This window comes from Electrophorus electricus, chromosome 8 (assembly GCF_041902795.1).
Source record: "Electrophorus electricus isolate QZ-2024a chromosome 8, ASM4190279v1, whole genome shotgun sequence".
In the NCBI taxonomy this organism is placed as follows: domain Eukaryota; kingdom Metazoa; phylum Chordata; class Actinopteri; order Gymnotiformes; family Gymnotidae; genus Electrophorus; species Electrophorus electricus.
In genome coordinates, this window is record NC_137504.1 from 7770131 (window position 1) to 7795662 (window position 25532).

Genomic DNA, 25532 nt, shown 5'->3' on the forward strand with positions numbered 1-25532 from the left:
CTCAAAATGCAACAGATGAATAAGACCGTAGTATATACAGCTATACAGCTTCCTATTTTTAAGAAACCTTAATATGATCTTTCATAATACATCATGACAAAAAATATTGTATTAAAATGAATTAAACACGTATTAGATGTATCAATGTATTTAGAGGCACCCTCTCAAAGAAAGCATCTAAATTTGTTTTACTGAAGCTATGCTTTATCAGTAAGAAATGCCTTCCTCTTGACAGCTGAAATTAATCTGTTGTGTGGTCTGTCAGCATTCCTGAATGTGTAGTTCCTTTTATGATTTCATTCACATGTGATATACCAGTTCCTTGTATTAACTTGTTGCCAGACATATTTCTTAAGTTGAATATCACCATATTGAAGCATTAACTGTAGAATGCAGCTCTCAAAAAGAGTAGAAATGAAATACAAGCTAATATCTAGCCTATTGTACTTCTTAAACAAGTGCACAGATCATTTCAGTTGTGAGATTTAGCTTGGGTAACAATCTCAAATAAATCCCACTTTGATACACAGAGTACTTTAATCATGGCAAAAATTTAACTAATATTTTCTCCGGAAGAATAAAAATACACACTACACATTTTGATTTACAAAATGGTCTAAATCCAGAATGGCTTAAAACTGGAGTGACTGAATTTGTGTCTGCCCTTGCTCAAACAGCCCTGCTATAGTTCTGTAGTAGGAAGGCTGCTCCAGCCACTCTCCAGTGGGACACCCAAGTTAGTGCTGATGGTATTTAGGGTTAGATGCACTCTCTAGAGAGGCCAGGGTCCCGTGACACTTTCCACAGCAATGAGGCAGGGCTTCAAAGTCTCCTGCTCACAGCATTAAATCAGCATTTTAACAAACGTCCCCAAGATCCTTGTCCAAGCCAAGACCCCCTCCATACACTAACACACACACGCCCACACACACACACACACACAAACACACACGCCCACATGCACAAACACCTTCACGTTACTTGAGACAAGCAATTTGCCTTTTTTGTTGTTTGCTTGACCTAGAGAAAACAATTTCAAAGGGTCTTCCTGTGGACTTAACAGCTCGCCAAGGCAGGTAGGCAGTGGGCAGCTTTTTTCCTCACGGAAGATGAATTGGCGAGCTGTCGGCTCGAGACAGGCCGAGTAGTTGTGTTTCTGTAATGGGACACTGGAAGTGTCTTTGATTAATGAAAGAGCGATACTGAGCTGTTAGGGAGCTTTCCTACTGAAAGAGCGATTGAGACGCGGATACGTGGCGACAGATGCGGGAGCACGCCTGGGCCCGGAGGAGAGCGCGCGAGCGCAGACGCGCCCTCCCGGTGTAGTGCGGGAGGACGCGCCGGCGTGGTGGGGGAGCCTGGGAAGCAGGCCCCGGACGCGCTCCAGAACGGCAGTCATTAGTGAGCAGCACGCTGTGCTAATGATACACTTACCATGACACCCGCACGCCGTTTGGAACGAGCAGAAAAACGGCCCACACCTCTGCACTAAAGTCATATAAATACATATACAGAAATGGCAGACAAAAACAAAAATGTGGCTTACATTAAAAAAAAAAGAAAGGGCTTTCATTAATAAATGGCGAGATTGTAGTTCTTCTTTCTGCTTTTAGCAGAACAGAGTTAATCTTCTCTGCCGGTCAGTTGTTCCATTCTTGTTTGTCTGAACACATTTGTTCCGTCTTTCATTTAAAACTTCTTTTCACTCCCCCCACCAACAGCTCGACTCTCAAACTTCAAAAAATGCTGTGCGACGCTCAGCCAAAACATGCCTTATTCAAAACATGCCCAAAAGATTTTTGCTTACCCAGTTTTATGGATGCCCAACAATGCTGCGTTTGAGATACAAGATCTCTCTGCTATGCTGTTGACAGGTCAAGATGTGTTCCAGTGCCTACAGGGAATGTCCCCAGAAAGAGGAGACCTAGGCAAATCACGTTTTCCATCCCCCCCCCCCCAAAAAAAAAACCAAACAAACAAAAAACCAACAAAAACGAAAAAACAAAACGTAATTGAAGAGAATATAATTATGTAAACATATGTTTTGTAATGTAAAAAAATAAAATAAATAATAATATATATAATGATATAGGGCTTTTTCTCCAAGTGCTTGCTTTATAAGCCTTTTTATCACACCGCCTAAAATGGTTCAAGATGGGACACACACGCACACACACAAAAAAAAATTAAAAACACATTCTAATAAAGTATGTCTCTAGAAACAAATTTGGATTTTAAAAGAGATGTATTTTTTTTTTTCCCCCCCCTTTTGAAGCAGCTCATTTTGACCCCTACAACCACCCCCCCCAACGCCCAAGCCCTGGATGGGATTATTTTGGGGAGCACGGAAGAAAGGATGTTTATGTTCGCCTTGTTACGAGGCTGTGAGCTCTCCCAAGGGATGGCATTCCTCACCAAAGCATGACTAAAGGTATGTGAACCATCTGGACAAAGCCACTGGCCACAATGCCCCTACACACCGAGCCCAAAGAGGCCTTTCATTCGCTGCCTGGGACCTTGATACGCATCTGCTCCGGAGGGGTCAACCATCATTTCCACCGTTATCAAGCTCGTTGGCTCGCTTTGCTGTGCACCGACGGCTGAGGCTCCAAGGGAGGGGCAAAGGAGGGCCTGCTCGTTTGATGGACGTTCGAGATGGGACAAGGCTTGGGGGTTAATGAAAAACGTAGTGATTGGACCTGGTCAAAGAAATGGAATGATTTCATAATGTGCTGAACCTAACCTAATAAAAAGCATAATGCTTAAAGACTATTCTTAATCTGGTGTATTACTGATAGTCATCTCTGAAGAACTCCGTAATCTATAAAATTAGGACAGAAGCATCATTACCACAGGCTTCGCATACAGTTAGGTTTTTCCCCTACACAGCCGCATTCTTAAGAATTTATTTGGCACAAAAATACAAAGAAGAAAACAAATTAACAATGAGTCAGCCAGCTGTGTGGCTGTGGATGGTGAGAGGGTGGCTAGTGAGTAGACAACATGGGGACTGGGCATGTGCAGGAGCTGGACTGAAAGGGGTCTGAGAGCGCCAGATGATCCATTCATCTACCTGTAGAACTCTCAGAGCGGAGTGTGAGGAAGACAAAGACACACACACACACACACACACACACACACACACACACTCATGCATGCACACACTCATTCATAAGACACATTCCCCCAGACAGAAAGAGAGAGACAAACACAAACATGCATAAGCATGCATTCACTAGATACACACACACACACACACACACACACACACACACACACACACACACACACACACACACACACACACACACACACACACGTCACAGGAGAGAAAGTACTGCCACTAATAAAGAAGCTGGATTTGATAATCAGCTCAGACAGTCCATTTGCAAATAAGTGCCTCTAGTTAATTAATCAATGTGCATTTCAACGACTGTATTGTCAAGAGCGGTCAAGTGCAGTTTGCTTAGACACTCGTTCCCGTAAACAAAACTCTGTCGTTCATAACGGCACATAAAGCAGCAAAAATCTTTTAAAAAATTATGTTTATGTGCAATAATATTTACCCAATAATTCCCCTAAACCTCAAGTCTGAAACCTCTGGTAAATATTCATTACACCCCCCCCGCCCCCAAAAAATGCATTCACTCCATTATCCTTTCAGTGTCAACCACGCAACAAAACGAACCCACAATTTGAATCTGTCATTTATTTGAAGAAAATGCACATTGTTGGCCATACAAAAAGACTGCATGTCAATGAAGCAGCAGGGGAGGCCGTGGTGTTTTCTTGTTAATTTGGGAGATTAAAGGTTAACCTCAGACAAACTGCCTCCATTCTCTGGCCTGTTTGGAGTGAGTGGGGTATTAAAAGCTCCAGCTCCGCTGCCTGGATAGGAACATGGAGGCTGTTTGGCTCCGAACGTTCTCCGAGTCCCATATACTTGCAGTCGTCAGTCTTCTGTTATCGTGCCCATTCTATATCCAAAGCACATTATCTACAACAAAGCTACTGGAGTGAGGAAATACAGAAAGCTTCTTTTTTTTTTTCCCCCTTCAATTTTACAATTTTTTTTTCTTTTTAAAGAGCCCCGTTGGACGAAGTGTGGGAGAATGTAAATGATCCAAACCGCGACTCAGGTGCTTCACGCTACAGTGGAGAGTGAAGAACAGTGGGGAATCTAATCTACTTGAGCTGCTCCATTCATACAGCCGTGATCCCCACATGCTGATCCCAACTTAGGGAGTGATTTACTAAGGACTTTCTGCAGCCTCCCTGCGTTGCTGTGAACTGAGGCGATGCGAAGAAGGTGAGGGAGGTGGAATGAGGATGTCAGCGCTCACCTACAGAGGGGGCTACAGCAAGAACCCACTGCACCTAGCAGAAGCTTTAGACCTCCACATTCCAGCACGGTGGTCCCACCACCAAGGAAGTACATGGAAAACCATCCAGACTATATATCATAGTAAACTAGCACACCAAATCTTTGGTCATAAACGGGATTTTTTAAAACATTTTTATACATACAGGGATTTTAAACAGACTTAGTTGATAAATGATGACTGAAATGTTTGTTACTGCAGTCTATTAAATACCACGGAAGGTCAAGAACGCTCTGAAAATGGCTTTTGTACGAGTGTGGGTGTAAAACCTATTGTTAAAGTTTTTTTTTTTTTTTTTTTTTTTTTTTACTCTGCTCAAGAAAAAAAAAAAAAAAAAAAAAAGTTTCCATTGCTTGAGTTAAGGGGAAGGAATTTATGGAGGGGAGGGCTGAGGTGGGGTTGGGGGGTCAAAGGTCAGCCCTAGCACTCAACAGTCAGCCTAAAAGCCCAGATAAGAGCTGAAAGCATCCTGTGTGTAGCTGATACCAGCCTGTGGCCAAACAGATACAGTAAAGCTTGGCCAACTGGAATCCAGCACTTTAAGAGGTGCAGTTTAAACAGTGGACAAGTTGAGCTGGACATCAATTCCAGAAACGTCAACTGGATGTCAATATAAGGTCAGGGAGGGTCACCTTGCAACTCAACACTCATGGCCAGGCGTCTAAAGGTGACTATTTGTGTATCAACGCCGAGACTGCTTATCTTCAGCACGCAAGGCAGAGGTGGAGGTCGCGCTTTTCAGAGGTCTGCGGTGCTAGCAGTCCTTTGCTCTGGTCGCCGATGGGACTATGCCTCCCTCTCTACACTTCATGTTAAAAAAAACAAAAACAAAACCTCAATCAATTAGGCTTTACAGGCCTAAATGAAGAATTGCATCAAGCGCATGAAAGCCATTTGCATGCTGTGGAGCGAACATGCCGCCTTCATCTAGATCAGACGCAACTGCACGAGACAGGGGGACCTGACTGGAAAACCAAGCAGTCATCAGAAAACCATTCATTCGAGAGAAGACACCGGCAGTTACTTCTAGATAGACGGTACCCTTTTACTTAAGAGAGGAGGAGGCAGATGGGTCTTAAAATACCCAGGAAAAAGCATGCAACGCATCACGAGAGAGTAAGAATAGACATATTTGTCAGACAATCTTCTTGAGCAAGCGCCATTTTTGAGGATGCACCAGCGAGCACTAAAGCTAAACCAATCAGAATGTGAGAGGTCTTCCTTTCTCGGTCTCACGTGCATCTTCCTTCTTTGTGCCATGTCACACGCTCAGCCACAGAGGAAATGACTGGTCTCAACCAAATCTGCACACGTGACCCGCACAGACACAGGCATGCACACGTGCACATGACACTGAAACTATTACAAACGTTCTTATGAACACTTACCACAAAGTAGAGTGTGAGCAAACTACCACCGCAAATGTCACTGCTTTTGTCCTGACTGACCATACAGGAATTTGCTTAAATAGCACATTGGATTTGCCATTCATCATTTTTACTTTTGGAATGACGTGTGTGTCAGGAGGGGAAAAAAAAACAAACAAACAAACAAAAAAAAAACAGCAGTGGGTTGAACCCTGAGGCTGACGTGAGCACCTCCTCGTTTCACTCATTCACACACACACACACACACACACACACACACACACACACACGTTATTCAGACATCTTTAGCTCATGGAAATGGGATTCTTTCAAGACTGCTGGCGTGCATCCTGTTGGCAACATGTAGGACACCAAACAAAAGCATGAGCAGGCAGCACTGTGGCTGGTATTTTAGCATTAAAACAATGGCCAAATTTAATTAGCCTCATTCCAAAAGAAGCCTCTTTGGTATTGTGTGAGAAGGCTGTTTCCCAGACTACAAAAAGGCCATATGCATGTACTAATTGATGAAATAACATTTTCCTGGCCACACCAGCGGCACCTAGATAGGATCTATTTTTGAATGTGTCTATAGACATCAGGCATAGCTATAATATTTCTCTCCTAGGCAGCGATGCTATTAGTGCTGAATGAAAGGCAGGGTCGTCACTCATTAGAAGTGATCTGCCTGCATTGATTCCAGCAGCCGAGCAAAATGTCACCTTAATTAAAATGTGCCTGTGCTCAACAAGAGCTTGTGCAGGAATCAGAGAACACAGTCGTACATGCTGGGATTTGCCTCTCAATATGCATACACGTACCCACGTACACACACACGTACCCTACAGATTTACCCACCCAGACTCTCCTACTGCAAAACTAGCACTATGATATTAAGAGAATATCATATTACATTTTAATTTTTTTTAATTTATTGTATATTTATTTTCAAGGGTATATACAAGGGTAGACCTTTTTTTGGTAAAACAGTCAAGCCCTCAGAGGTTTGGGTACATTTGGATTGTTGTTGTTGAACAAATGCATGGAGTGAGCATGTGCACCACAATTTGTCTCCAGAACACAGGGCTCTGGACCAGCTAAACCACAGGTCAGTTCCAACACCCGATCAGTTCCGGTTCCGAGCCCAGCTCCAGCTGTGCTCCTCTTCATTCTCTTCAGGATGATACTGGCGTGCCTAGCCAAGTGCAACATCAGCACCTTTCCATCAGAGTTGCTCCACAAACCTCACCTCACCTCCCAGGCCCCTGCGCGCTGTCCCTCTTGGGGACTGAGACCAGGCTAATGTATTCAAATTACACCCAGGTTCACAGCACGTACGACACCACGGTTTCCCCATCCCCTCTAACCTCACTGGGAGACTGTGCCATCTCGCTGCATGTGTGAGAAGGTGTGGAAGAAACTGTACTTGGATTTACATGCGCAAGCCATTTCAGAGACAAACATGCAGTCTACTGATCTTGATCAAGCAGCGTGCTGTTATGGGCTTTGCGTGCCCTTCCATAGGCCACTGAAGTCAAATTAAGCTGCATCAGATGTGGTGCATCTATTTGGGTCATAACTTGTTCCAGTGGTGAATAACGAAGCTCGTCTTTCCTTTTAAATTTCACTGCACCTCCCAAATTGTTCCTCATTCGCTACTACAGCGCTGCTAACAGGAGCACAGAAATGTGTACGGCAGAAAAGCCAGAAACGTTTCCAGCACAAAGGCGGCTGCGGCTGATCGAGGTTCGTCTTGCTCGGCGAGGCCCACCGTAGCCACGGGGCTGGGCAGCGAGTGAAAATATTAGTGATGGTATTAGCAGTAATGGGGAAAGGCAGCCTGTTCTCCGGACGCAGAGAGGCCGACCCAGAAACGGCGCAGCCACTCTGGTCCGGAGGGGACAAAGCTGGCGCAGGTTGACTCCAGCCGCTCAGCCCTGCCGTTCGTGCCCAGGTGCCATCAATCCCCCCACCCGCCTGGGCCAGCTACATTGAAGCAGGCTGTGGCTGGAAACGCAGTGCTGCAGCTGAGGTGAGCTGCACTGCACAGCACTGCACCACAACACAAACACCCTCTCAGCCCACCCGCTGCCAACACTGCTGGAAGGGCCACAGGTCTCAGTATGGCCCACACCTATGGTCGAACATCCATAGCTCCAATAAGAAAAATGGGTGTTTGTCCTGTGTGACTAATTGGCACCATAAATAGTATTTAAAATTAATTACCAGCCAGTAAAATAAGTATTTTTGGATAACAAAAGTTGTATAAAAGTGTTAATAGCTTTCCATTGCTATTATTTAGTTTTATGATGGATGCGTGTGAAGTAAAAGCTCCACTTCTTGTACTGGTTTGTTTGGCTGACCGGAACACCAGAAATGCAGCTGATATCATCAGGCCGGTATGTGTTCCTGGTTCCTACAGGAAACTTACACCCATTTCATTCGAACTCAATCAATCATTATACCAAATAGCAGGATGCATTAAAAACACAATTGCTGCCAGTATGATGTTTACTTCTATACGTGTGCAAGAGTAATTCAATATGCCTTAAAAGCAAACTTGCTGTCTTGAAGTGTGTGACTCATGATCACACTCCTGTGATATCCAGTATGTCAGAGAACCCCAACTTGCATGCAAGGTGAACAGAGTTGGATTTAACTAGCTCGAATATCATTATATAAAAGAAGAACTGAAAAACTAACTGAAAACATGCTCTAAAGTCTAGTCCCTGAGCCAGCCTGAGGTTCAGGACATCTACTCTACTCTTGCTCCTGACTGTTCCCGGAGAGGCCCTTTGGGGAGAGCGCGCTCTCCACGTGTGGCGCTTATTTTTAGTGCAGCCCTCTGGTCAGCACCTCTGAGTGGTTCAAGGGGTGATGATTCCAATACTGACCTCCTTCCTCCTCCAGCGGCAGCTACCTGCTGCACATTTTTGTTTAATTTGGCCCCCTGGGCACATGAAGCAGTCTGCCGTGCGCCCGCACAGCGCGCCCTTCTGCTGACAGCAAGACGACGCTCTCTCGGCCGCACCACATGTTGGCAACACCTAAGAAAGTCGCGGATTTGCTGGCGAGCCAAAGCTGGGTCTCAAGATCTGGCTTGCAGGATGCTCACTTTACCTAGCGAGTTGAGAGGGTATTAGAACAGGATTTGAAAACATTTCTGAAATTTACTTTATTTTTTTTTTATTTAGATGCACTTTGGATGATCTCACATAAGGGCAGACAGCACGAGGACAAGCAGTGTGAGAATGTGGCACCAAGTGGGAGAATACCGGAGAGTGGGAGTGGCATGAGGACCTTTGAAGGAATACTGCATTGCTCCAATAAAATAATAAAAGCTCTCTCTCTTTGCTACCCTCCACTTCTCTCTGAATGGAGACAGAGGGCAAATCAAAGGGACGAGGAAGACCGAGAGATCAACAGCTGACCAGGGTTGCACCTTTGCTCCATATACATAAACATGTGTTTGTGTGTGTGTGTGTGTTTGGGTGGGTGGTGATGTGCACAGAGAAGGCTAATAAAAGTCAAGGTCAGTAAGCAGGACAGAAGTTATAAAGTATAGGAGAGAGGAAACATTCTTGTCTTGTTATTACAGATTTCAGGGTGCTTGCAAAAGAGATTCATTCCACAGACGATGAGCCCAAATCCATCAAAAGGTTCACATTTGTAAGTCTGAGCGTATCGGTGTAGTTATAGAGGGAAAAAAAATGACTCGAATTAACAGACCCAAAGGCCAGACCCAGAGTAGGGGCTCACAATGTACACGTTACCAGACCATGGGGGACACAGTGTGGTGTTTCAAGATATCATGTGTGTGACCATTAGCAGTAATGCGTGAGTCAGGCTCTCTGAGGCTGCGCGAAAGCTGGGCACAAACGTGTGGTCCTCAGCATGCAGCGGTGCTGGTGCACGGGCCCCATGCTGCATTTACCACGCACTATCATCAGTTCCAGCAGCCCAACGGGGAGCCAGTGGGGCTGTTTGTGACCGAGGACTCACCCGTGACCACCTGTGCCAAAAGCGAGGGAGAGGTGGGCGCTGCCAAAACAACTTATAAGCGTAATTGCATAATTGTAAGTAAAACTCTCTTGTAGAATACATTGTTTTTAGAACCATGCATTATTCCGTTAGGCTGTGGTAACACTTCAGATGGCCTCAAGTGTGCACAGGGTGACCCGCTACTGCCCAGCTGACCGGAGATCACGACTGACCCCGAGTGTTTACCTGACAGGACAGAAAGTGTTGTGATGCATCCAGACGCATCACATCTGCCTGCTCCACTTAAGTGGTGTGTTCTTCCCGGCCAAGTCTCTTGGGCTCACTCCCTTAAGAGCATCCTTACTAGATTTGGCACACAACTGCCGAGGACCTTCCACCTACAGCGCACATGCTCACTCCTCCCACCCTTGATCTGTAAGAGACACACACGCCTCCCCGCCGTCACTAACAACCCCCAACCCCCCCCCCCCCCCCGTTGGACTCTGAGCCTCGTCCTCTCTCCCTCTCTCTCTCTCTCTCTCTCTCTCTCTATTTTCTCCAGCTAGTGTACACAAAAGGTTTATTTTAACCGTTCCACACATTAGACAACAGAGCGCAGCTGACAGGCCTGGAATGAAGGAGCCATTACCTCACCACAATAGTGGGGCTGAGAGGGACGCAGAGACAATGGGATGAGGGGAGAGGCCAGAGGAGCCAGCAGCACAACTCTATTTGGCTCTGGAAGCCTGCGAGCGGAGATCCAGCGAGAAGGGCTAGTCGTGCCTACCGGCCTGGGAGTGAGGTGTGGAAATGGACAGCGAGAGCCGGGGGGGGAATAAATACATTTAAAAAAAATCAGAGAAAGACTGATGAAACACAAAGGCTTCTGAAAATAACTTGTAAATAATCTCACAGCTCTGTTATAATTATTTATTATACCACAGCTGGATACTGTAGAAAATACAAATGTTCTTAGAGGTCTGAGTTAAGTAATTAATGTAATTAAGCATGTTTTAGACTGAAGAATGAGATTCAGCCAAAATTTTACTTTAATTGGAGCTTCAAGTACTATAATGTGTAGAAAACTGTCCTTTATCACTTGATTTGGTTGTGCACAAAAAGCTCTTTCGATCTCTGATTGGTCAGTGTTCTGTCAAGCAAATTCAAAGCCTCTGTCAAACTCAGCTTGAGTTAGGGCCAGCACAATGGGCTGAAAGGTTGGGGTCATTCTGAACCCCAACACCCCACCCAGAATACAGACCTCTGCCCCATGAACTCTGACCCTGCTGGCATTGTGTAACTAAAAATAATAAAATCTGTTCCGGCAGACTGTTCTGCTCAGCGTATTGTATACAGGGCTCCCTTTCTTTGCTTGCTCTCGCTCTCTCTCTCTCCGCCCTAACATTTAAATCAAGATTATGCCAAGATTATGTGGGATTCTGCTGGCAGATGGTGCTTTTGCACCACGCTTAGAGGAGCCAAGGGTTGGCTGGGCTACTTTCCCTTTCTTAATGAAAGAAAACAAATACTACTGGTTTCAGAAGGCTTTGGGGACTAGATCCAACAAGGAGGCATATGATAGTTCTTAAATGTGTCAGCTTTCATCTCAGTGTTAATCAATAACACACCAAACCGCATGGCCAGCATTATTACCAAAACAGAGAGAGAGCGCGGCAGGACGTTTTGGGTGGCAGAGCAAAACTTCGGCAAAGCAGTGCAGGCGATTCGCGCCGGGTGCTCGGCGGTGTGCGGGAACACTGTCATGCCGGAGGGGTTCTGGATTTCAGAAATTTTGCCAGTCCTATCGGATCCCAACAAAGTAGACAAAAGAAAGCCTCCACATTGTCTGCTAAGTCTCCGGTCCTTTGTTTATGTGACAGGGAGACCAGTGGCGTGCTCTGTGCCATTGCGCTGTTTGAGCCGCCCCGGCCGTGGCCATTGGATGCCACCCCCCTACTCTGTTTTTCTGAAGTTTGCCTGTGAGAGTTCTTTGCTGATCAATAAAAAAGCTCTACTATGAAACCCCTGGAAGTCATCCTCCCCCACCCACTCTGCTCTTTGACCTTACCGAAGGCCTGACTGAGCAAAAACACTGCTCTTCCCATGAGGCCCCTGGAGTCTCCTGTTTCACTCAGGCAATGAAAGGGACTACTGTAAATAATGGGGGTCTGTTTGACCCCACCTTTGTCTGGGCCAAGACCCCTACATCCACTCTACTGTAACAGAGCCGACCTCTCACAATGGAAGCTCTTATGGCTCCGAGGCCATGCGCCTCACGTCACTTCGGCCGTAGAGGTGGGGTGTAAAGTAAGCCCAGTCAGACTCCTGCTCTAAGCTCTGGGGGATTCCCTCCCTTTCTAGAACACAGCCTTTTGTTCTAGCCACCTCTATAGGGCAACCCAGCCAGACCCTGAAAACCACAGTTTCTTAATCTCCAACATCAAGATGTCCTCACTGATACAAGAAGGGCACGTGGTGCCTGACAGTGTCCGTGGCGCCAGGTACCCTGAGCGGTTATTCCAGCGCGCTGCAAGAGCGTGAGCTAGACACCAGCTGGGCAAAGCGCTACCGTTGATGGTGAAACTCAGCCCGAGCATTGGTAAGGAACCGTGGGTGTTCCGTGTGTGAGAGTGTGTGAGTGTGTGTGTGTTTGTGTGTATGAGAGAGAGAGAGAGAGAGAGTGTGTGTGTGTGTGTGAGAGAGTGTGTGTACGTGCGAGAGGTCAGAGGCTAAGTGAAATATTTCCCCGCTCTGAGGTCTGCGTTAGCATGCAGGAAGCTGAGTCTCAGAGATAAGGCATGACGTGGAGATAAGGAGGCAAACACCTGTTAGGAACTCCAGCTCCTCCAGCTCTGGTGGCACAGACAGACCGAGAAGCCCCGGTGCAGAACAAAAAAGCAAAAAAAGCAAAAAAAAAAAGACAAAATCGACAACAACAAAAAAAACTTCAGGCACTTCAAAAAGATACTGCAGCTAACCCTGAACAAAAAGCATCAGTGTGACGTTCCTTTGGTGGTTGAAGGCCATGCAGGGAGCAGGGGCCATAAAACCAGCGGACAAGCTGCAGAGGGTGGGGCACCAGGCAGCGGTGCTGGACCGCTGCTGCATGCCACGTTTAATGGTGTACGCCGTCTCCTGACAGCATCATCTGTATCCTCCTGCCATGGACACAAACAGCAGAAATGATGCTGTTTGAGTCATGGCATGTCACAGCAGGCTGCTCTGGTGATCAGTCCAGTAAATGGAATGGCTTTCGGACTCCAGACAGCGAGAGAGCACAAAACACTTCAGCCTGAGCTACGGGAGAAAGCTCCCTCGCTGTAACGCGCCAATAAAACTCGAGCACCCTTTTGGTGACAAGTCTAAAATAGTTGAGCGATACCAAGGGTAAAAGCTATACTGCCTCATCCACAAAGAAAAAAAAAACTATAACATTTTGGTGCATGTAGATCCATTTTGAATTTAAACAGATGGCGATGAGAGGCTGAGCTCAGGCCACAAACCGCCTGACTTCAGGATCACGGGAAAGCAACGGTGAGGCAGTTGGAAGATCACTGTAATACTTCAGTTTTACACAATGGACTTAGTCTTCTGGATGAGCCTGAATGTCATGCCGTTGACTGTGCAATGGCAATTCTCAGAAAGAGCACCCACACGTCTGGCCTAAATGAAGGTAGTGTTCCTGGTGAAATAATCTCGTCTATCGAATTAGAGACATTATGAATTCCGTAATGGGAGTGACGAGTCTCCTCTCCCAGACGCGCTCTCTTAAGGGCATGCCATCATTTATCCACACTCTCCTCCTGGTAATCACTACAGGCATCTCTCCTCAGCAAATACATCAATCAATTATGGTTTTAAGATCTATTCCATGATTTATCCATCTGATCCCCCTGGATTACAGTGCGGATTAAAACGTGGCAGGCTTTCTGTCTTTCCTGACTTTCCATCTCGGATCTCTCAGATGCCTCCGGCACCAAATAAAAAGAGGAGAGGAGTGAGTGAGGCCACCTTAGGCCATGTCTAAACTAGCTCAACATAACAACATAACACACACACACGGACACTGGCACAGAGAAAAAGGGTAAAGGGGTTTGTGGGGTGTGTGTGTGTGTGTGTTATGTATGTTGAGTGAGAGAGAGAGGAGACCATATATCTCTGAGGAAATATTTCAGTAAATAGAAAACATAGAATGAAAAGAATTGTTCTGATTATTCCCATAGATCCCTCTGGTAAAGATTACCACTGAGTAAGTAAGCACCAAGCAAATGGCGCCTGTTGGCATGTGTGCGCCGCCCGGCCTTTCAAAGGCGGCGCGGCTTTTACCAGATAAACAAGCTCGCCACAGCCCAGCTCTACTGCTCCTACCTGTGCCGGCTGCACACAGATCTATTGTGATGGGTATTTTATGACCCCCTTTTTAGCACACTTGTATCACTCTATCGGGGGCCCCTTGCCAATCTCTGGCACCGCTTTCAACGGGCAACAAAGGAGCTAATTAGAGCCCCTCTCGGTGGAAGCCTGAGGAAGGTTCTGATTTGATACTTCCAGGGGATTGCTGAGCCCCAGCAGTGCTTTCACACAGCCCCCATGCACGCATGGCTTGGCCCTTTACTCCGGCCCGGCATTGTGCGCGGAGCTCAGCGGCGCATCAGAATCACCGAGGGGGAACCGACACGTCTTCTTTCATGTGGCCAGTGCCAGAAACCAGATGCTAATGGGAAATTGATGGGATTAAAAACACTGTACTTGCTTGGGAGAGGGAAACCACTGGTTCATAATGCCGCTCAAATAAAAACACTCTCACAGTGAGGTCAAATGCTTCCTGACAGGAGAAGAAAAAAAGCAGAACATGAAGACAACAACATTTTCAACAGTCCAGATTTTTTTTCTTTTTTGTTTGATTGTTTTTGGAACATGACTTCAAACACTGTACTTGTTTAAAGCAATACAATTCAAAATCACGTCCCATATGTCCCAAACACTACACATATTTCTATAGAACACAAATCTAGGACACATTTTCAGGAATTTAGCACCTAATGGAAGTGATTAAAAAATGAGCGAACCTTCTGCAGTGCTGCGCTCCCTGCGCCTCGTTTCCCCTAACAAGGGGCATAGTGGACCAGCGGCCCATCCGAGGTCGCCACTGTGCCAGAGGAGAGAGGGAGAGAGAGCGAGACGAGTGACGTATGGAGAGTCTGAGGCCTTTCGCCAGTCTGGCAGCTATTCGGCGGCTGCGGCAACGGCCAGGCGAGGGAGGGCCTCATCTTTTCCACCACCACCGCTCTTATCTCGGCTGGCCCAACTGCAGCATGTGTGCATGTGCACGTGTGGCAGGGAGCACGCGTTTGTCTGTGTGTGTGCGCACATTTGATGGAGCAGAATGGCTTTAGATGCTCACAGAAGGTTGGTGTGCCACCTGGCACCATAGTGGGCTCCCAGCACATTTCGATCGGACTGTAATCCTTACATCTCCAGTTGCAGGCCAGAGATAAGGAGACGGCCAGTGAAAAGCACCTCAGTCAGAGTAGTCCGCTGCACTACCGTTCTGTCCCTTTACCAGAGCGCCCGTGATGCTTATCGCTTTAATAAGATGGGACTGTGTTGTCTGCCTACTTTTATTTGGTATTCATGTAGGACTCGCAACTCTGCCTCTCATTTTGGAGATGTGAGTGGCGAGCCTGCGCTGTCTAAAATGAGCCTCCCATATGAATGGAAAAGACTTATCAAGCATGAATCTGGCAGAGGGCTTGGTGGGTGGGTGGGGGTGGTTGCAAATCGCACCGCATCAATAAAAGAAGCAGTAAACTTCAGCTACTAAAACAGATGCTTTGATGCTAGTCCGGAGCTGTAGTCAAGGTGTGCAGTCCAATCCACATGATGTGACCCTGTGCTAAGCCTATAATCAATACATCTTGCTTCTTGACAGGGAAGACAGAAGCCAAATCTCAGATCAGAGAGCTGCTGGTGTAAATCTTTACAGTTCAGCCAGGGCTTTTTTAAGGCCATCTATAATTGGGTGCCCGCCAACCACTGCTGGATCTCAGTTGCATAAACACCAGCATCTGAAACGCATAAGGAAGGCCTTTTTATTAGCCTCCGAATGTCCGCGCTCCACCAACAGAACAGAAGTCTCACCACTTTGCCACCATTCTGACTTTTGATCAGATGCAGAACAGATATCAAGCAGTGTGGGACACACTACAGCAGTATTAAATAGATCACCTGTAGCTATCAAATAAAGCACTTATGAATGTTCAGTAGAAACACATGGGCAATTTCTGAAGAAACTGAATCTAATTTCCTGTAGCTGATGCATTTGACTTAAATCACACACAGATAATGACTCAACATTCCATTAACAAAATAGCACAAACTCATAAAATGAACAATCTGAAGCCTTGGAATATATAAATTACCCGTCATCAAAACTAAGAAAAGTCAGAATTAATGCCACAAAAGCTTTCAAACAAAGAATGCCCCACTTCCGTATTTCTTTTCCTATGTTCATAATAAATTAATAGAAAGGTCATATTATTCTAGGGCACTTTGCTCATTTGCTAGGCAGCCTTGCAAAGTCAAAACAGAATTTCAGCATTAGGAAATTTTAATTGGCCAACTCGAGAAAATGATGGGTCTGCTTGTTTGAAGTCTCTCACTTTGCCTTAATTATCATTGCACCCAATTACCATATTGCTGCAGTACTAAGTAGTATACTAACCAATCCAATCAGCCAGTGAAAGGCATATTTTATACAAAACAGGGCAGATAAATTTTACACAAAACAGGGCAGATAAATGAACAAATTTTATAGGTAACTTTATAGACCCTTGGAATTTTAAGAGGTCTTTAGGACGTTGGCTGGATGACCTGCTTGGCAGTTTGCCCTAACTGATTATGGAAATGAAGTAACTATAAGAAGAACCCATGCTGACCAAAGGCAGGACAGCAACTTGAAGCATACAGAGGAAAAGCAGATATTCCAGCCTACCCACAGCATTCTACTCTACTGCGTTACTTTAAAAGGAGCCAATCTTTTTTTAATTTCCTGCAGAAGACCTGAATTAAAGCACAAATCTTCCAAGCAATGATCGCTTGCAAATGAGGACTGTAACCTTTACAAGTTTACACTGGGTGCTCATCGCGGGCTGAGCCATGCGGTCTGAGCCAGGCACCAGGCACCGCGGGTGGCACACGGCTCAAGTCGCAGCGCCGGGTGGCATCTGTGATGGCTGGCGCGCGGGAGCAGTTTGAGGCGGAGCTCAGCTGCTGTGGCGAGTGGGGACGGTTGCCAGGCACCTCCCTCGCCTCACCTCGGCCTCACGCTGCCGTTATCTCACCTCGCAAGCTCCTCGGAGATTATCAGCCCAATCTGCTCTTGCTATAACTGGGGAGGAGAGCACAGGTTTATCAGTGCCCCTGATATGTGGAGATAAGGGGCCCAGCCTCCTGTTCAAACACGGAGGCTAGCAGGCACGCTAGCGGCATGCAGGCTGCACACGGGTCAAAGCCCCACTCCCAGGGAAGCCTGAGCGGCCTCCTAGCGTGGAGGAGCGAGCTGGCCACACCACACAAGAGCCAAAGCACTACAACTACAATGAACTTAACACCATTCTCAGCACCTCCTGCCATCACTGTTATACGGGATGTCTGTAAGAGGCCAGACAACTGCACCTTCCACGCAGAAGATAGACCTAAGGTGACCTCTTTGTCAGGAAGAGTGCGTACAGAATACCAAGTGTAGCTCTGTTCTCACCCATGTGCTTTAGCCTGAATTACTGCTGTTCTGGGCAAGCTGATTATTTTCGTATCAGCTGGTTACTAAAATATATCTAATCCTGTCGTCCTGAAGTCATAGGACCACATTTTTTAGCAAAATAAATCAAGGCTGCTCAAAAACACCCCTGGTTTAATAAAAAAAAAAAGCTGTAACGCTGTTGATGGCGAGCTTTGATTTAGGCCGTGTAGGAAACCGTGGTTGGCTGCAAAACAAGCAATCCCTTTCGTTTAGGTATCCCACAGTCATATATCTCTCCCTAATGCCACTACATAAGTCCTGAGGTCCACTTCACGAGGCAAGTCTCCGTGCCCCTACCTCCATCTGGAACCCAGTACACATCTCATTCGGTCGTCCTGAACTTTATGACATAACCCAGGGCACAATGAGAACGAATGAACTGAGCTAAATTCATGTGGGAAGAAAGTACTTATTGATGTGTCCACTATAACATATATGCACACACATACACACACAGTCCTGGGCCACGTCTGGGAACAATTATAGCCAATTAACTTGACCTGTTTGCACCAACTGAACTCTCAAACAGAAATATTTTTCACATTTGGAACTCGAGATGGCAGGGATCCTGGCACAAGATGCTGGGAAATAATCTGTAATTACTCACAAGACCCATCTCCCCATGTGCAGCAAGCTGTCAGAAGCACAAGCCTAAAGAGCCTTTAGAAAACAAAAACATGGCCATCCCTGTCAAACAACTAAATCAGCACTTGGCTTCAAAAATAAACCAAATTATGAATGGTGCCTTGACTTGATACCACTGCTGAGAAGTGAGAGGGCCTTTTGAATTTGTGTGAAGGTTTAAATCACATGTTCTATGCTCTCTTCTATAAGTAAACAAGGGTTTTCAGAAATAAAAACAAAACATAATAAACAGCAAAGAGCAAAAATAGTTCCATCACTGATATTTATGGACAGTGTTAAAAAACAGCAAACTAGCAGAATTAAACTGTACTTCAAAATATGTGCAACCAGTAGTGTATCACTAAATAGAATCCTGTGGCATTTGTTAACGCAAACCATGACACTTTTACCAACACAGTCAGCTAAATGACTCATGACTGACTCATGTACAGAAAACTTTTAAATGACAGCATCCTGTTATCCATTTCCTTTTTAACATAAACATGTGTAAATATCATGGAGAGTGACAAACCACAAGGTGGTCTATTATCTGGCCAATTAGAAGGCATGTATCTAGACGATTAGGAGGTAAAGTCATCTTGACCAGTTCCCACACACATCAGTGTTTGCTGTTTGTAAAAGGTCTGAAACTGAATCTTCGCCTGAACTTTAACCATTGTGCATTCCAGCAGATTAGGAGCAAAGTCAAAATAACCAAGTCTAGTGTCAACTGACTCAGTCCGGGAAACCACTGAAACCAGGTCTGTGGAAAAACGCCATCCAGTCAGCAAGTGGCACCAAGACAATCGCTTAGGTAAGCAATTTAAATGGGAATCTCTGCAAAAAGGAGGACATGGAGGACAATTATGTAGTGTTTGCCATTTACTGTTCTGCCATGTCCATGTGAACTTTTATCCAGCAGGCACTGTGAGCATCTCTTGCTGTAACTGAAAGGGGAATGAAAGCACTGCATGTCCTGGCCGGCAGGACCTGGCGCTCATTGCGGCCCGAGTGCGCGACGTGGGCTTAACAAGACCAGTGTATCTGGCACGGATTTCCTTGCCCTGTCCCTGCTCACTACAAGCCCCCCTCCCATCCCTCCGCCCCAGCTACGCTGACGAGAAGCAGAGGCCAGCCCGTGTGGCCAAAAGGTTACGCCATGGAGGTCGGTCCGGGTCCTCTGCATGGCCCTCATTTCCTGAGCTGGACAGTCTGTCCCTCTCATAAAGCTAATAAGGCACTCCTTGTGGCTGGTAGCTGGGGCCCCGTTGAGCCTGCTCGTCACTGGCCACACCGCAGGGGTCAGGGGGTGGACGGGCAGGCTGCTTCCCATTAGCCAGCCCCCTCCCCAGGTGCGGCTAATGGGCCCGGGCAGCACCTCTCCAGGAGCACTCAGCAGGCACCAGAGTACGCCTGGAAATGATCAGCACCCGGGACCTGGGCAGCACCACTAAGCACTACCACACACACAGTCACACATAGCATGACAGAGCACGGGTAAGATTTCTGATGAACTTCGTCACCTGTAAACATACCTAACGCATCTGATAACTTGTTGAATGGATCCATTTTGTGTTTGCTGTGTTGGTTAAACTTTTGTTTTTGTTCCCTAAACCTATGTAAATATGAAGAATATTCTGACTGCATTTAAATTTCATTTGACAGCAATAAAAATAAATCATTACATAATTAGTAAATTTAAATTTCCCCTGTACTTTAAAATAGATTATTAAAATATCAGATATCTAACAAATGTAGGAAAAAATTACCATATTAAAAACACTCATGACAGTCAAACAAGTCTATGAAGTCTAGATTTATGTTCAATTTCCAATTATTTAGAGAAATCTAATTCCAATTATACAGAATTATACTTGAGAATCCACTACTCTTTTATGCTAAATTTCTCACCCTTGTATAGATTATTGTACTGAAAATCAATAAAGTCCACATGTATAACTGACCCAATTTTTTTCAGTGTATTGCCAATATAGGTATTTATGATTACAGAACAGCAATTTCCCCTTATAGGAGGAAGATGTTTTGCATTAAGAAAATGCAGTACATACATGGTTAAATCTGTAATGTATTCATTTTCATTTACATCCATCAGTAAAGGAAACTGACCTTCAACATGAAGATAACCAATCGGCAGCTACCACTGTGAATCATCTTCAGCTAATAGCTTCCCTAAAGCTAAGCTCTTCAATCAAAGTATTTCTAAAAATATGTGTTAGATTTTCCTGAACAACAACTACACTAATCAAATTACTGCATGCATCTATTTATCAAGTCAAAAAAAGGGCTCATATAACCATTTTTCCCTAAAATAAAAACATTCGCCCATACCAATCCATTACGAAAAGACGCCCACACAAAAAGAAAAAGGCACAAACAAAGAATCCAGCACATAAGCTTTGGCACCTCCACAGCACCCCTGCAGGGCATGGGGCAGGTGAGGTGATAGGTACAGAACGCTTCCCCAGGGCGCAGCGGAGGTAAGGTGATAGGTACAGAACACTTCCCTAGGGTGCGGCGCAATGGTTAGTACTCACCTGTGCTGCTCCACTGCCTCGTTGTCAGGGAGCTCGGCGGCGCAGACATTGCAGCGCTCGCACTGGCTGCCACGGCCGTCAGGCTTCATGCCGGCCGCCAGCTCACCCAGCTTGCTGAAGAACTCCCTCTGGATGAAGGTCTGCGGCAGCAGGCTGCCATAGGTGCCAAAGTCCATGGACATGGCGAGGGCCGGAGCCACGTGCAGCGATGGCGCCATTGATGCGGGCATGGCCAGCATGGGCTCACTCTTGTGATTGGGCGGCAGGCTGTAGAGCGAAGCCAGGTGCTTCTCCGTCATGCTGGCCCCACCTTCCAGCCCCATCTGGCTGATGTCGGCCTGCGGCTCGGCCCCGCCGCCGTCCTCGCGCCCGTAGTGCAGTTCACGCGCGCTGGTGATCACGCTGCTCCTGGTGGGCGTGCCAGGCCCATCGCGGCCCCTGTCCGCCTCGGCGCCATTGCCTAGGCTGCCAGACTCCGCAGCATGAGGGCTCTCGGGCCCGCCACCCTCATCCACCTGCATCATCTCCGTCTTGACTTCAGACAGCACCGGGTGGGTGTTGCTCTGCAGGGGCTGCTCGGTCCCGCCCACACCGTGGGGCACGCCACTCTGCAGGAGGGACTGGCCAATGCTCATCAGGCTGTCGACGGCGGCCTTGGTTGGGCTCATCGTGGACAAGCTGAAAGAAGCAGAGACGGAGGGGCTCTGCTCCACCATGCCGGACAGGACCAACGCCTGCTGGGTGGCCGACGCGTAGCTGCCTTCCTCTGCAGAATGCTTCTTGGCACCCCTGCTGTGCCGACCCTTGCGTTCCTCGTCCTCATCCAGGCTGCCATCGTTCATGCCCACCTCGGCGTCGTTCTCATCCGAAGACTGGATGGTCTCCAGGATCTTCAGGCACTGCTCCTCCAGGTACTCAATCTCGAGGATCTCGGCAGCATACAGCAGGTCGTCCAGGTCTTCCACCTTGGCTTGGAGTGTGGCAGTGTAGGCATACTCAAGGATCTGCTGGAAGGTCTTTGGTGAGAGAAAATCGAGGGTGTAATGCTGGCTGCTGCGGTGGAAGAGGATCTCAAACATCTTGCTGGTGCAGGCCAACACCGTCCGGTGAGCATGGAACTCCTGGCTGTCCACCATGATGACCACATCACACAGAGTGCCTGCCAGGCGCATCTGGTTGGCCTTGTGCAGGAGCGCCGTGGGGTGGTTGGGGTTCTGGAGCTGTATCATACCCATTTTAGTCAGATCCATAACGTCTCCGAAACCCACCAGGCCAACTCATGAGTCTCTCTTTCCACTCAGCAGTGTGTTCAGTTATCTCTGTAAACAAGATAAGGTCAGTCTGGGGAGAGATGGAACAAGAGTATCCTCAGTTAAACAATAAAAAACAGGAATGTGTATTCGATGCCTTTATTGATCTAAATTACAGTGTAGCAGCCTGCTGTTTGGAGCTGTCTTATCTGAGCTCTGTCAAAATCTGAACAATTAAACTGCTCAAGGTGCTGAGGTTAAAGAGACAGCCTGAATGAATCGGACGAATTCAAATACAACACCCAGCAAAAAGGCCACACCATTTAGACAATATGTGAGACCCATATGCCATTTCACTCTATACAAAAACAAGAGCTAAATCTCAAACCATCTCAGCAAAACAGGTTACAGTAAATTGCTGCACAAATAGCATAACCTTTGCCTCGCAGTCTTGCTGAGCCATAGACCCAATTCTCCAACAAGGTCTCTCAAAATGTTAAAATGAGAAGTGGCCCCGATGAGAGGCATGAAAATTTAGCATTGGTGCTGGGAAACCCTGGCTGTAATCATGCCTTTGTTTCCGTGTGTTCGAGCTTGCTTCACAAAGCCCATCAACAGCCTCCTGAAATGAAATGGCATCTTATTCAGTATTCTCATCACAGAGTGGGATAGTGAGCAGAGCACCGAGGGTGAGGCAAGCTGTTGCCAGGAACAGTTGGAACAGAGGATGTCACAAAAGCTCCAAGCCTGTGCAGCAAACAACATGCCCACCTAAAGCTGCTTTTAAAATGCCATACCATTTCTGGATTACTGAGAGATTTAAAAAAAACACACACACACAAAGAATAAAACTGAATAAAACAATGATTTGTTAAAAAAAAAAATGTAAAGACTGGTCTGAAAAGATGAACAGTACACAGGTTTGCATGTCTGTGAAAAGGTTGAGGTAATGTTTGGGTGGTTGTTGATTTTGAATTTTGATACACTGGGCCAAGCAACTCATCAAACTGATGTACATAATAAATTATATCAGGCAAAATGATAAATCATTAATAGTTTCAGTGCTGTTCTCGTTACAGAATATAAAGCATATCTGTACAGTACCCTAATGCGTGTACCCATTACATAATGAATTCAAAATTTGCATTTAAAATAAATACTGGATCAACAAAATATTTTTAAAATAAGAAACAAGACTAGGGAACATGCCTTTAAGATTACTACAGAATATCTACTTTTCTATAGTATAACAAGAGGTTTAAATCATGATGGAAAACGCATGACAGGCAAGTTATAGTTAACCGCTGAATGAAGGCGGTCAGCCTCTCATCACTATGTAAATATTAAGCTAATGAAGGCTACAGTCAACGTTAATAATGGATACTAATAATGACTGAAGCAGTAGTTTAAACGTTAAGCAATTTTTTTTTTTAATAAGGTGGCATACTTTGGATATTTAACTAGCAGCGCTTCCAGTCAAACTACCGCAAAACGAATTTGTTTTTGGGTTTTTTTCAAATAGATGATTATCACAAAGCAAGCTACTTCGGAGGCCTACCCGTACTGTTTTAACATATTTGACATATAAGAGAAAATTGGCTAAAGTTATTAGATCCCGCTGACCGGGAGCAAAGAGAATCGACAATCGCGCCGCGAACCCGCCGACGCGTAAGCGCACGGCACATTGTGGCCACAACCTTGAAACGAGTCCGAATTCAACATCCTCAGTAAAATACGAGCATGCCTAAAGCCTCGGGGTGCTGAACTCTATTGATAAAACAGCAACGCCAACACTAGGGCTTAACATAAATGCCAGTGTAATTTGGCCGTTGTTGCCTACTGTGCCTAAAGCGCAAACTGTAGTCTACTGCGCGCTCCGGTGTACAAACCACATCGATAATCGCTAAATACCAAAACAGACAATTATAATAACAGCAATATTAATAATAACACAACAATACAATACTGGATTAACATTTGCCGCACCGAATAAATGCCCGCGATACCTTCAATCACTGCAATCATTGCTTGGACTAATTCTACAATATAGTCGAATTAGAACATCCCAAATGAAGGTCCACGCGGAGCTCATTTGATCAATGCATAGGCGGAATCTCCAGCGGATTTTTGCTAATCGCACGTGAATCTGTTTGAGTGAAACGGCAGCTAGTATTTCAGATAAGGTTACAAAGAGTGCACAAGACGGAATGATAAGTTACGCGACATTTCAGTAATCACAGTCTATTACATATAGTTCTCTAACACGAAAATAAATAAGTTAAGACTCCTTGGTCGGGTCAATATCGCAATCAATTAACAAGCAGACAGTTGCCAAACTGTCTTTGATATGATTTGAAAATGCAGGTAGACGTCACCATGCTGCCCTATGCCTGAATTGATTAGACAATAAAGATATATTGATCACTCAAAACGCGTCATTAATTTACCTTTTATCTTACAGAAACCGGAGACAATGTAGTCGTGCAATATTCTAGACATACGGACAGTTTTCCTAATAAATGAATCACGCTACGAATAACGCACATGGAGGCACGTCACACTGTCTGGTGTGCAGTGAGCTGTAGGACCAGACCTCACGTCCTCCGGCTGTGATCTCCCGAATACTAAAACAGACGCTTACGTCAACATAACATCTCTACATGTGCTAAGTGTTAAGATGAACAGAAACTCCAAGATCCATCAGGTGCTTTGACTTTCAGCGGGACAGACAGCAACACTCCACTTTGAGCACACGGCTAAACTTCGGTTGTTACGCTGGAGCAACAGCGGAGAGGACACTGTAACTTGTTTGCAAGCAAAGACCTTTTATCATTACACAAACGCAGACAATCTTAGTGTGCACATTTAGAAGAAAAAAAACTGAGCATGCAAAGAGGCGGGTCTGCCAAGAACTGTGCGCTTCTCAAGCCTCGCACCCGCACGCTCCGCGTACTCACCTAGGTTGCACGCTTTTGCCGCCGATCGCGTGGTTATTGGGGACTATAGCATAGTAACGCAGTTCACAGCGCCCGCTCTCACGCGCACTAACTCCTCTCCGCGCTCGCCTTAGCAAATCAACACAATGGTGACGTCAACGCTCACACTCGCTCGTTTTCGCGGACGTGCTCGCAAACGCTGCGAAAGCGAGACACCTAGGGGGCTGCGGAATATAGGGCAAAACGTCTGGCCCTTAGTGCGTTTGGCCTCTTCGCCTAAGTACATTTCGATTGGTCGTGGCACGTATGGGATTTGTTATTGTAGTCTAGTTTTCCTTTCGGGCACGTTTTCTGCATATGTGTACAACAGTTATATACTGACATAAATACTGACATATATTTATAAAAGCCCATTTCTCTCTTTACGGAGAACACTGATTATCTTTTATGTTTTTTTAGAAGGGGCACAGCTCAGTTTGTGCTCAGATAACCACAGAGGGGAGTCTAAGCAGTTTTAAATAGGGAATGTTTATGTATTTATTCATTGCATGGAGACTACATGCTCTGGAAAGTTATACCCTCTGCTATGTGCTGCCTTGTCCACCTGTTACGTGTTTCTCTCCCTGCAAGTTTTCC

At 46.0% G+C, this 25532-nt stretch overlaps 1 protein-coding gene across 3 annotated transcripts in view; it reads right to left on the reverse strand.

Moving 5' to 3' along the window:
* zbtb16a (zinc finger and BTB domain containing 16a) overlaps positions 1 to 25072 on the reverse strand; it is an 80735-nt gene extending 55663 nt beyond the window's left edge. The window contains exons 1-2 of one of the 3 annotated variants that reach the window (XM_027004194.3): positions 24918 to 25072; positions 20711 to 22051 (exon numbers count right to left, since the gene is read on the reverse strand). In XM_027004194.3, coding sequence (XP_026859995.2) covers positions 20711 to 21960 — 1250 coding nt within the window. In that variant the 5' untranslated portion in view covers positions 21961 to 22051; positions 24918 to 25072. Of the gene's footprint in view, positions 1 to 20710; positions 22052 to 24407; positions 24839 to 24917 lie in introns of those variants that run through there. The other 2 variants (XM_027004211.3, XM_027004204.3) reach the window with 2 other exon arrangements.
* Positions 25073 to 25532: the final 460 nt, after the last annotated feature.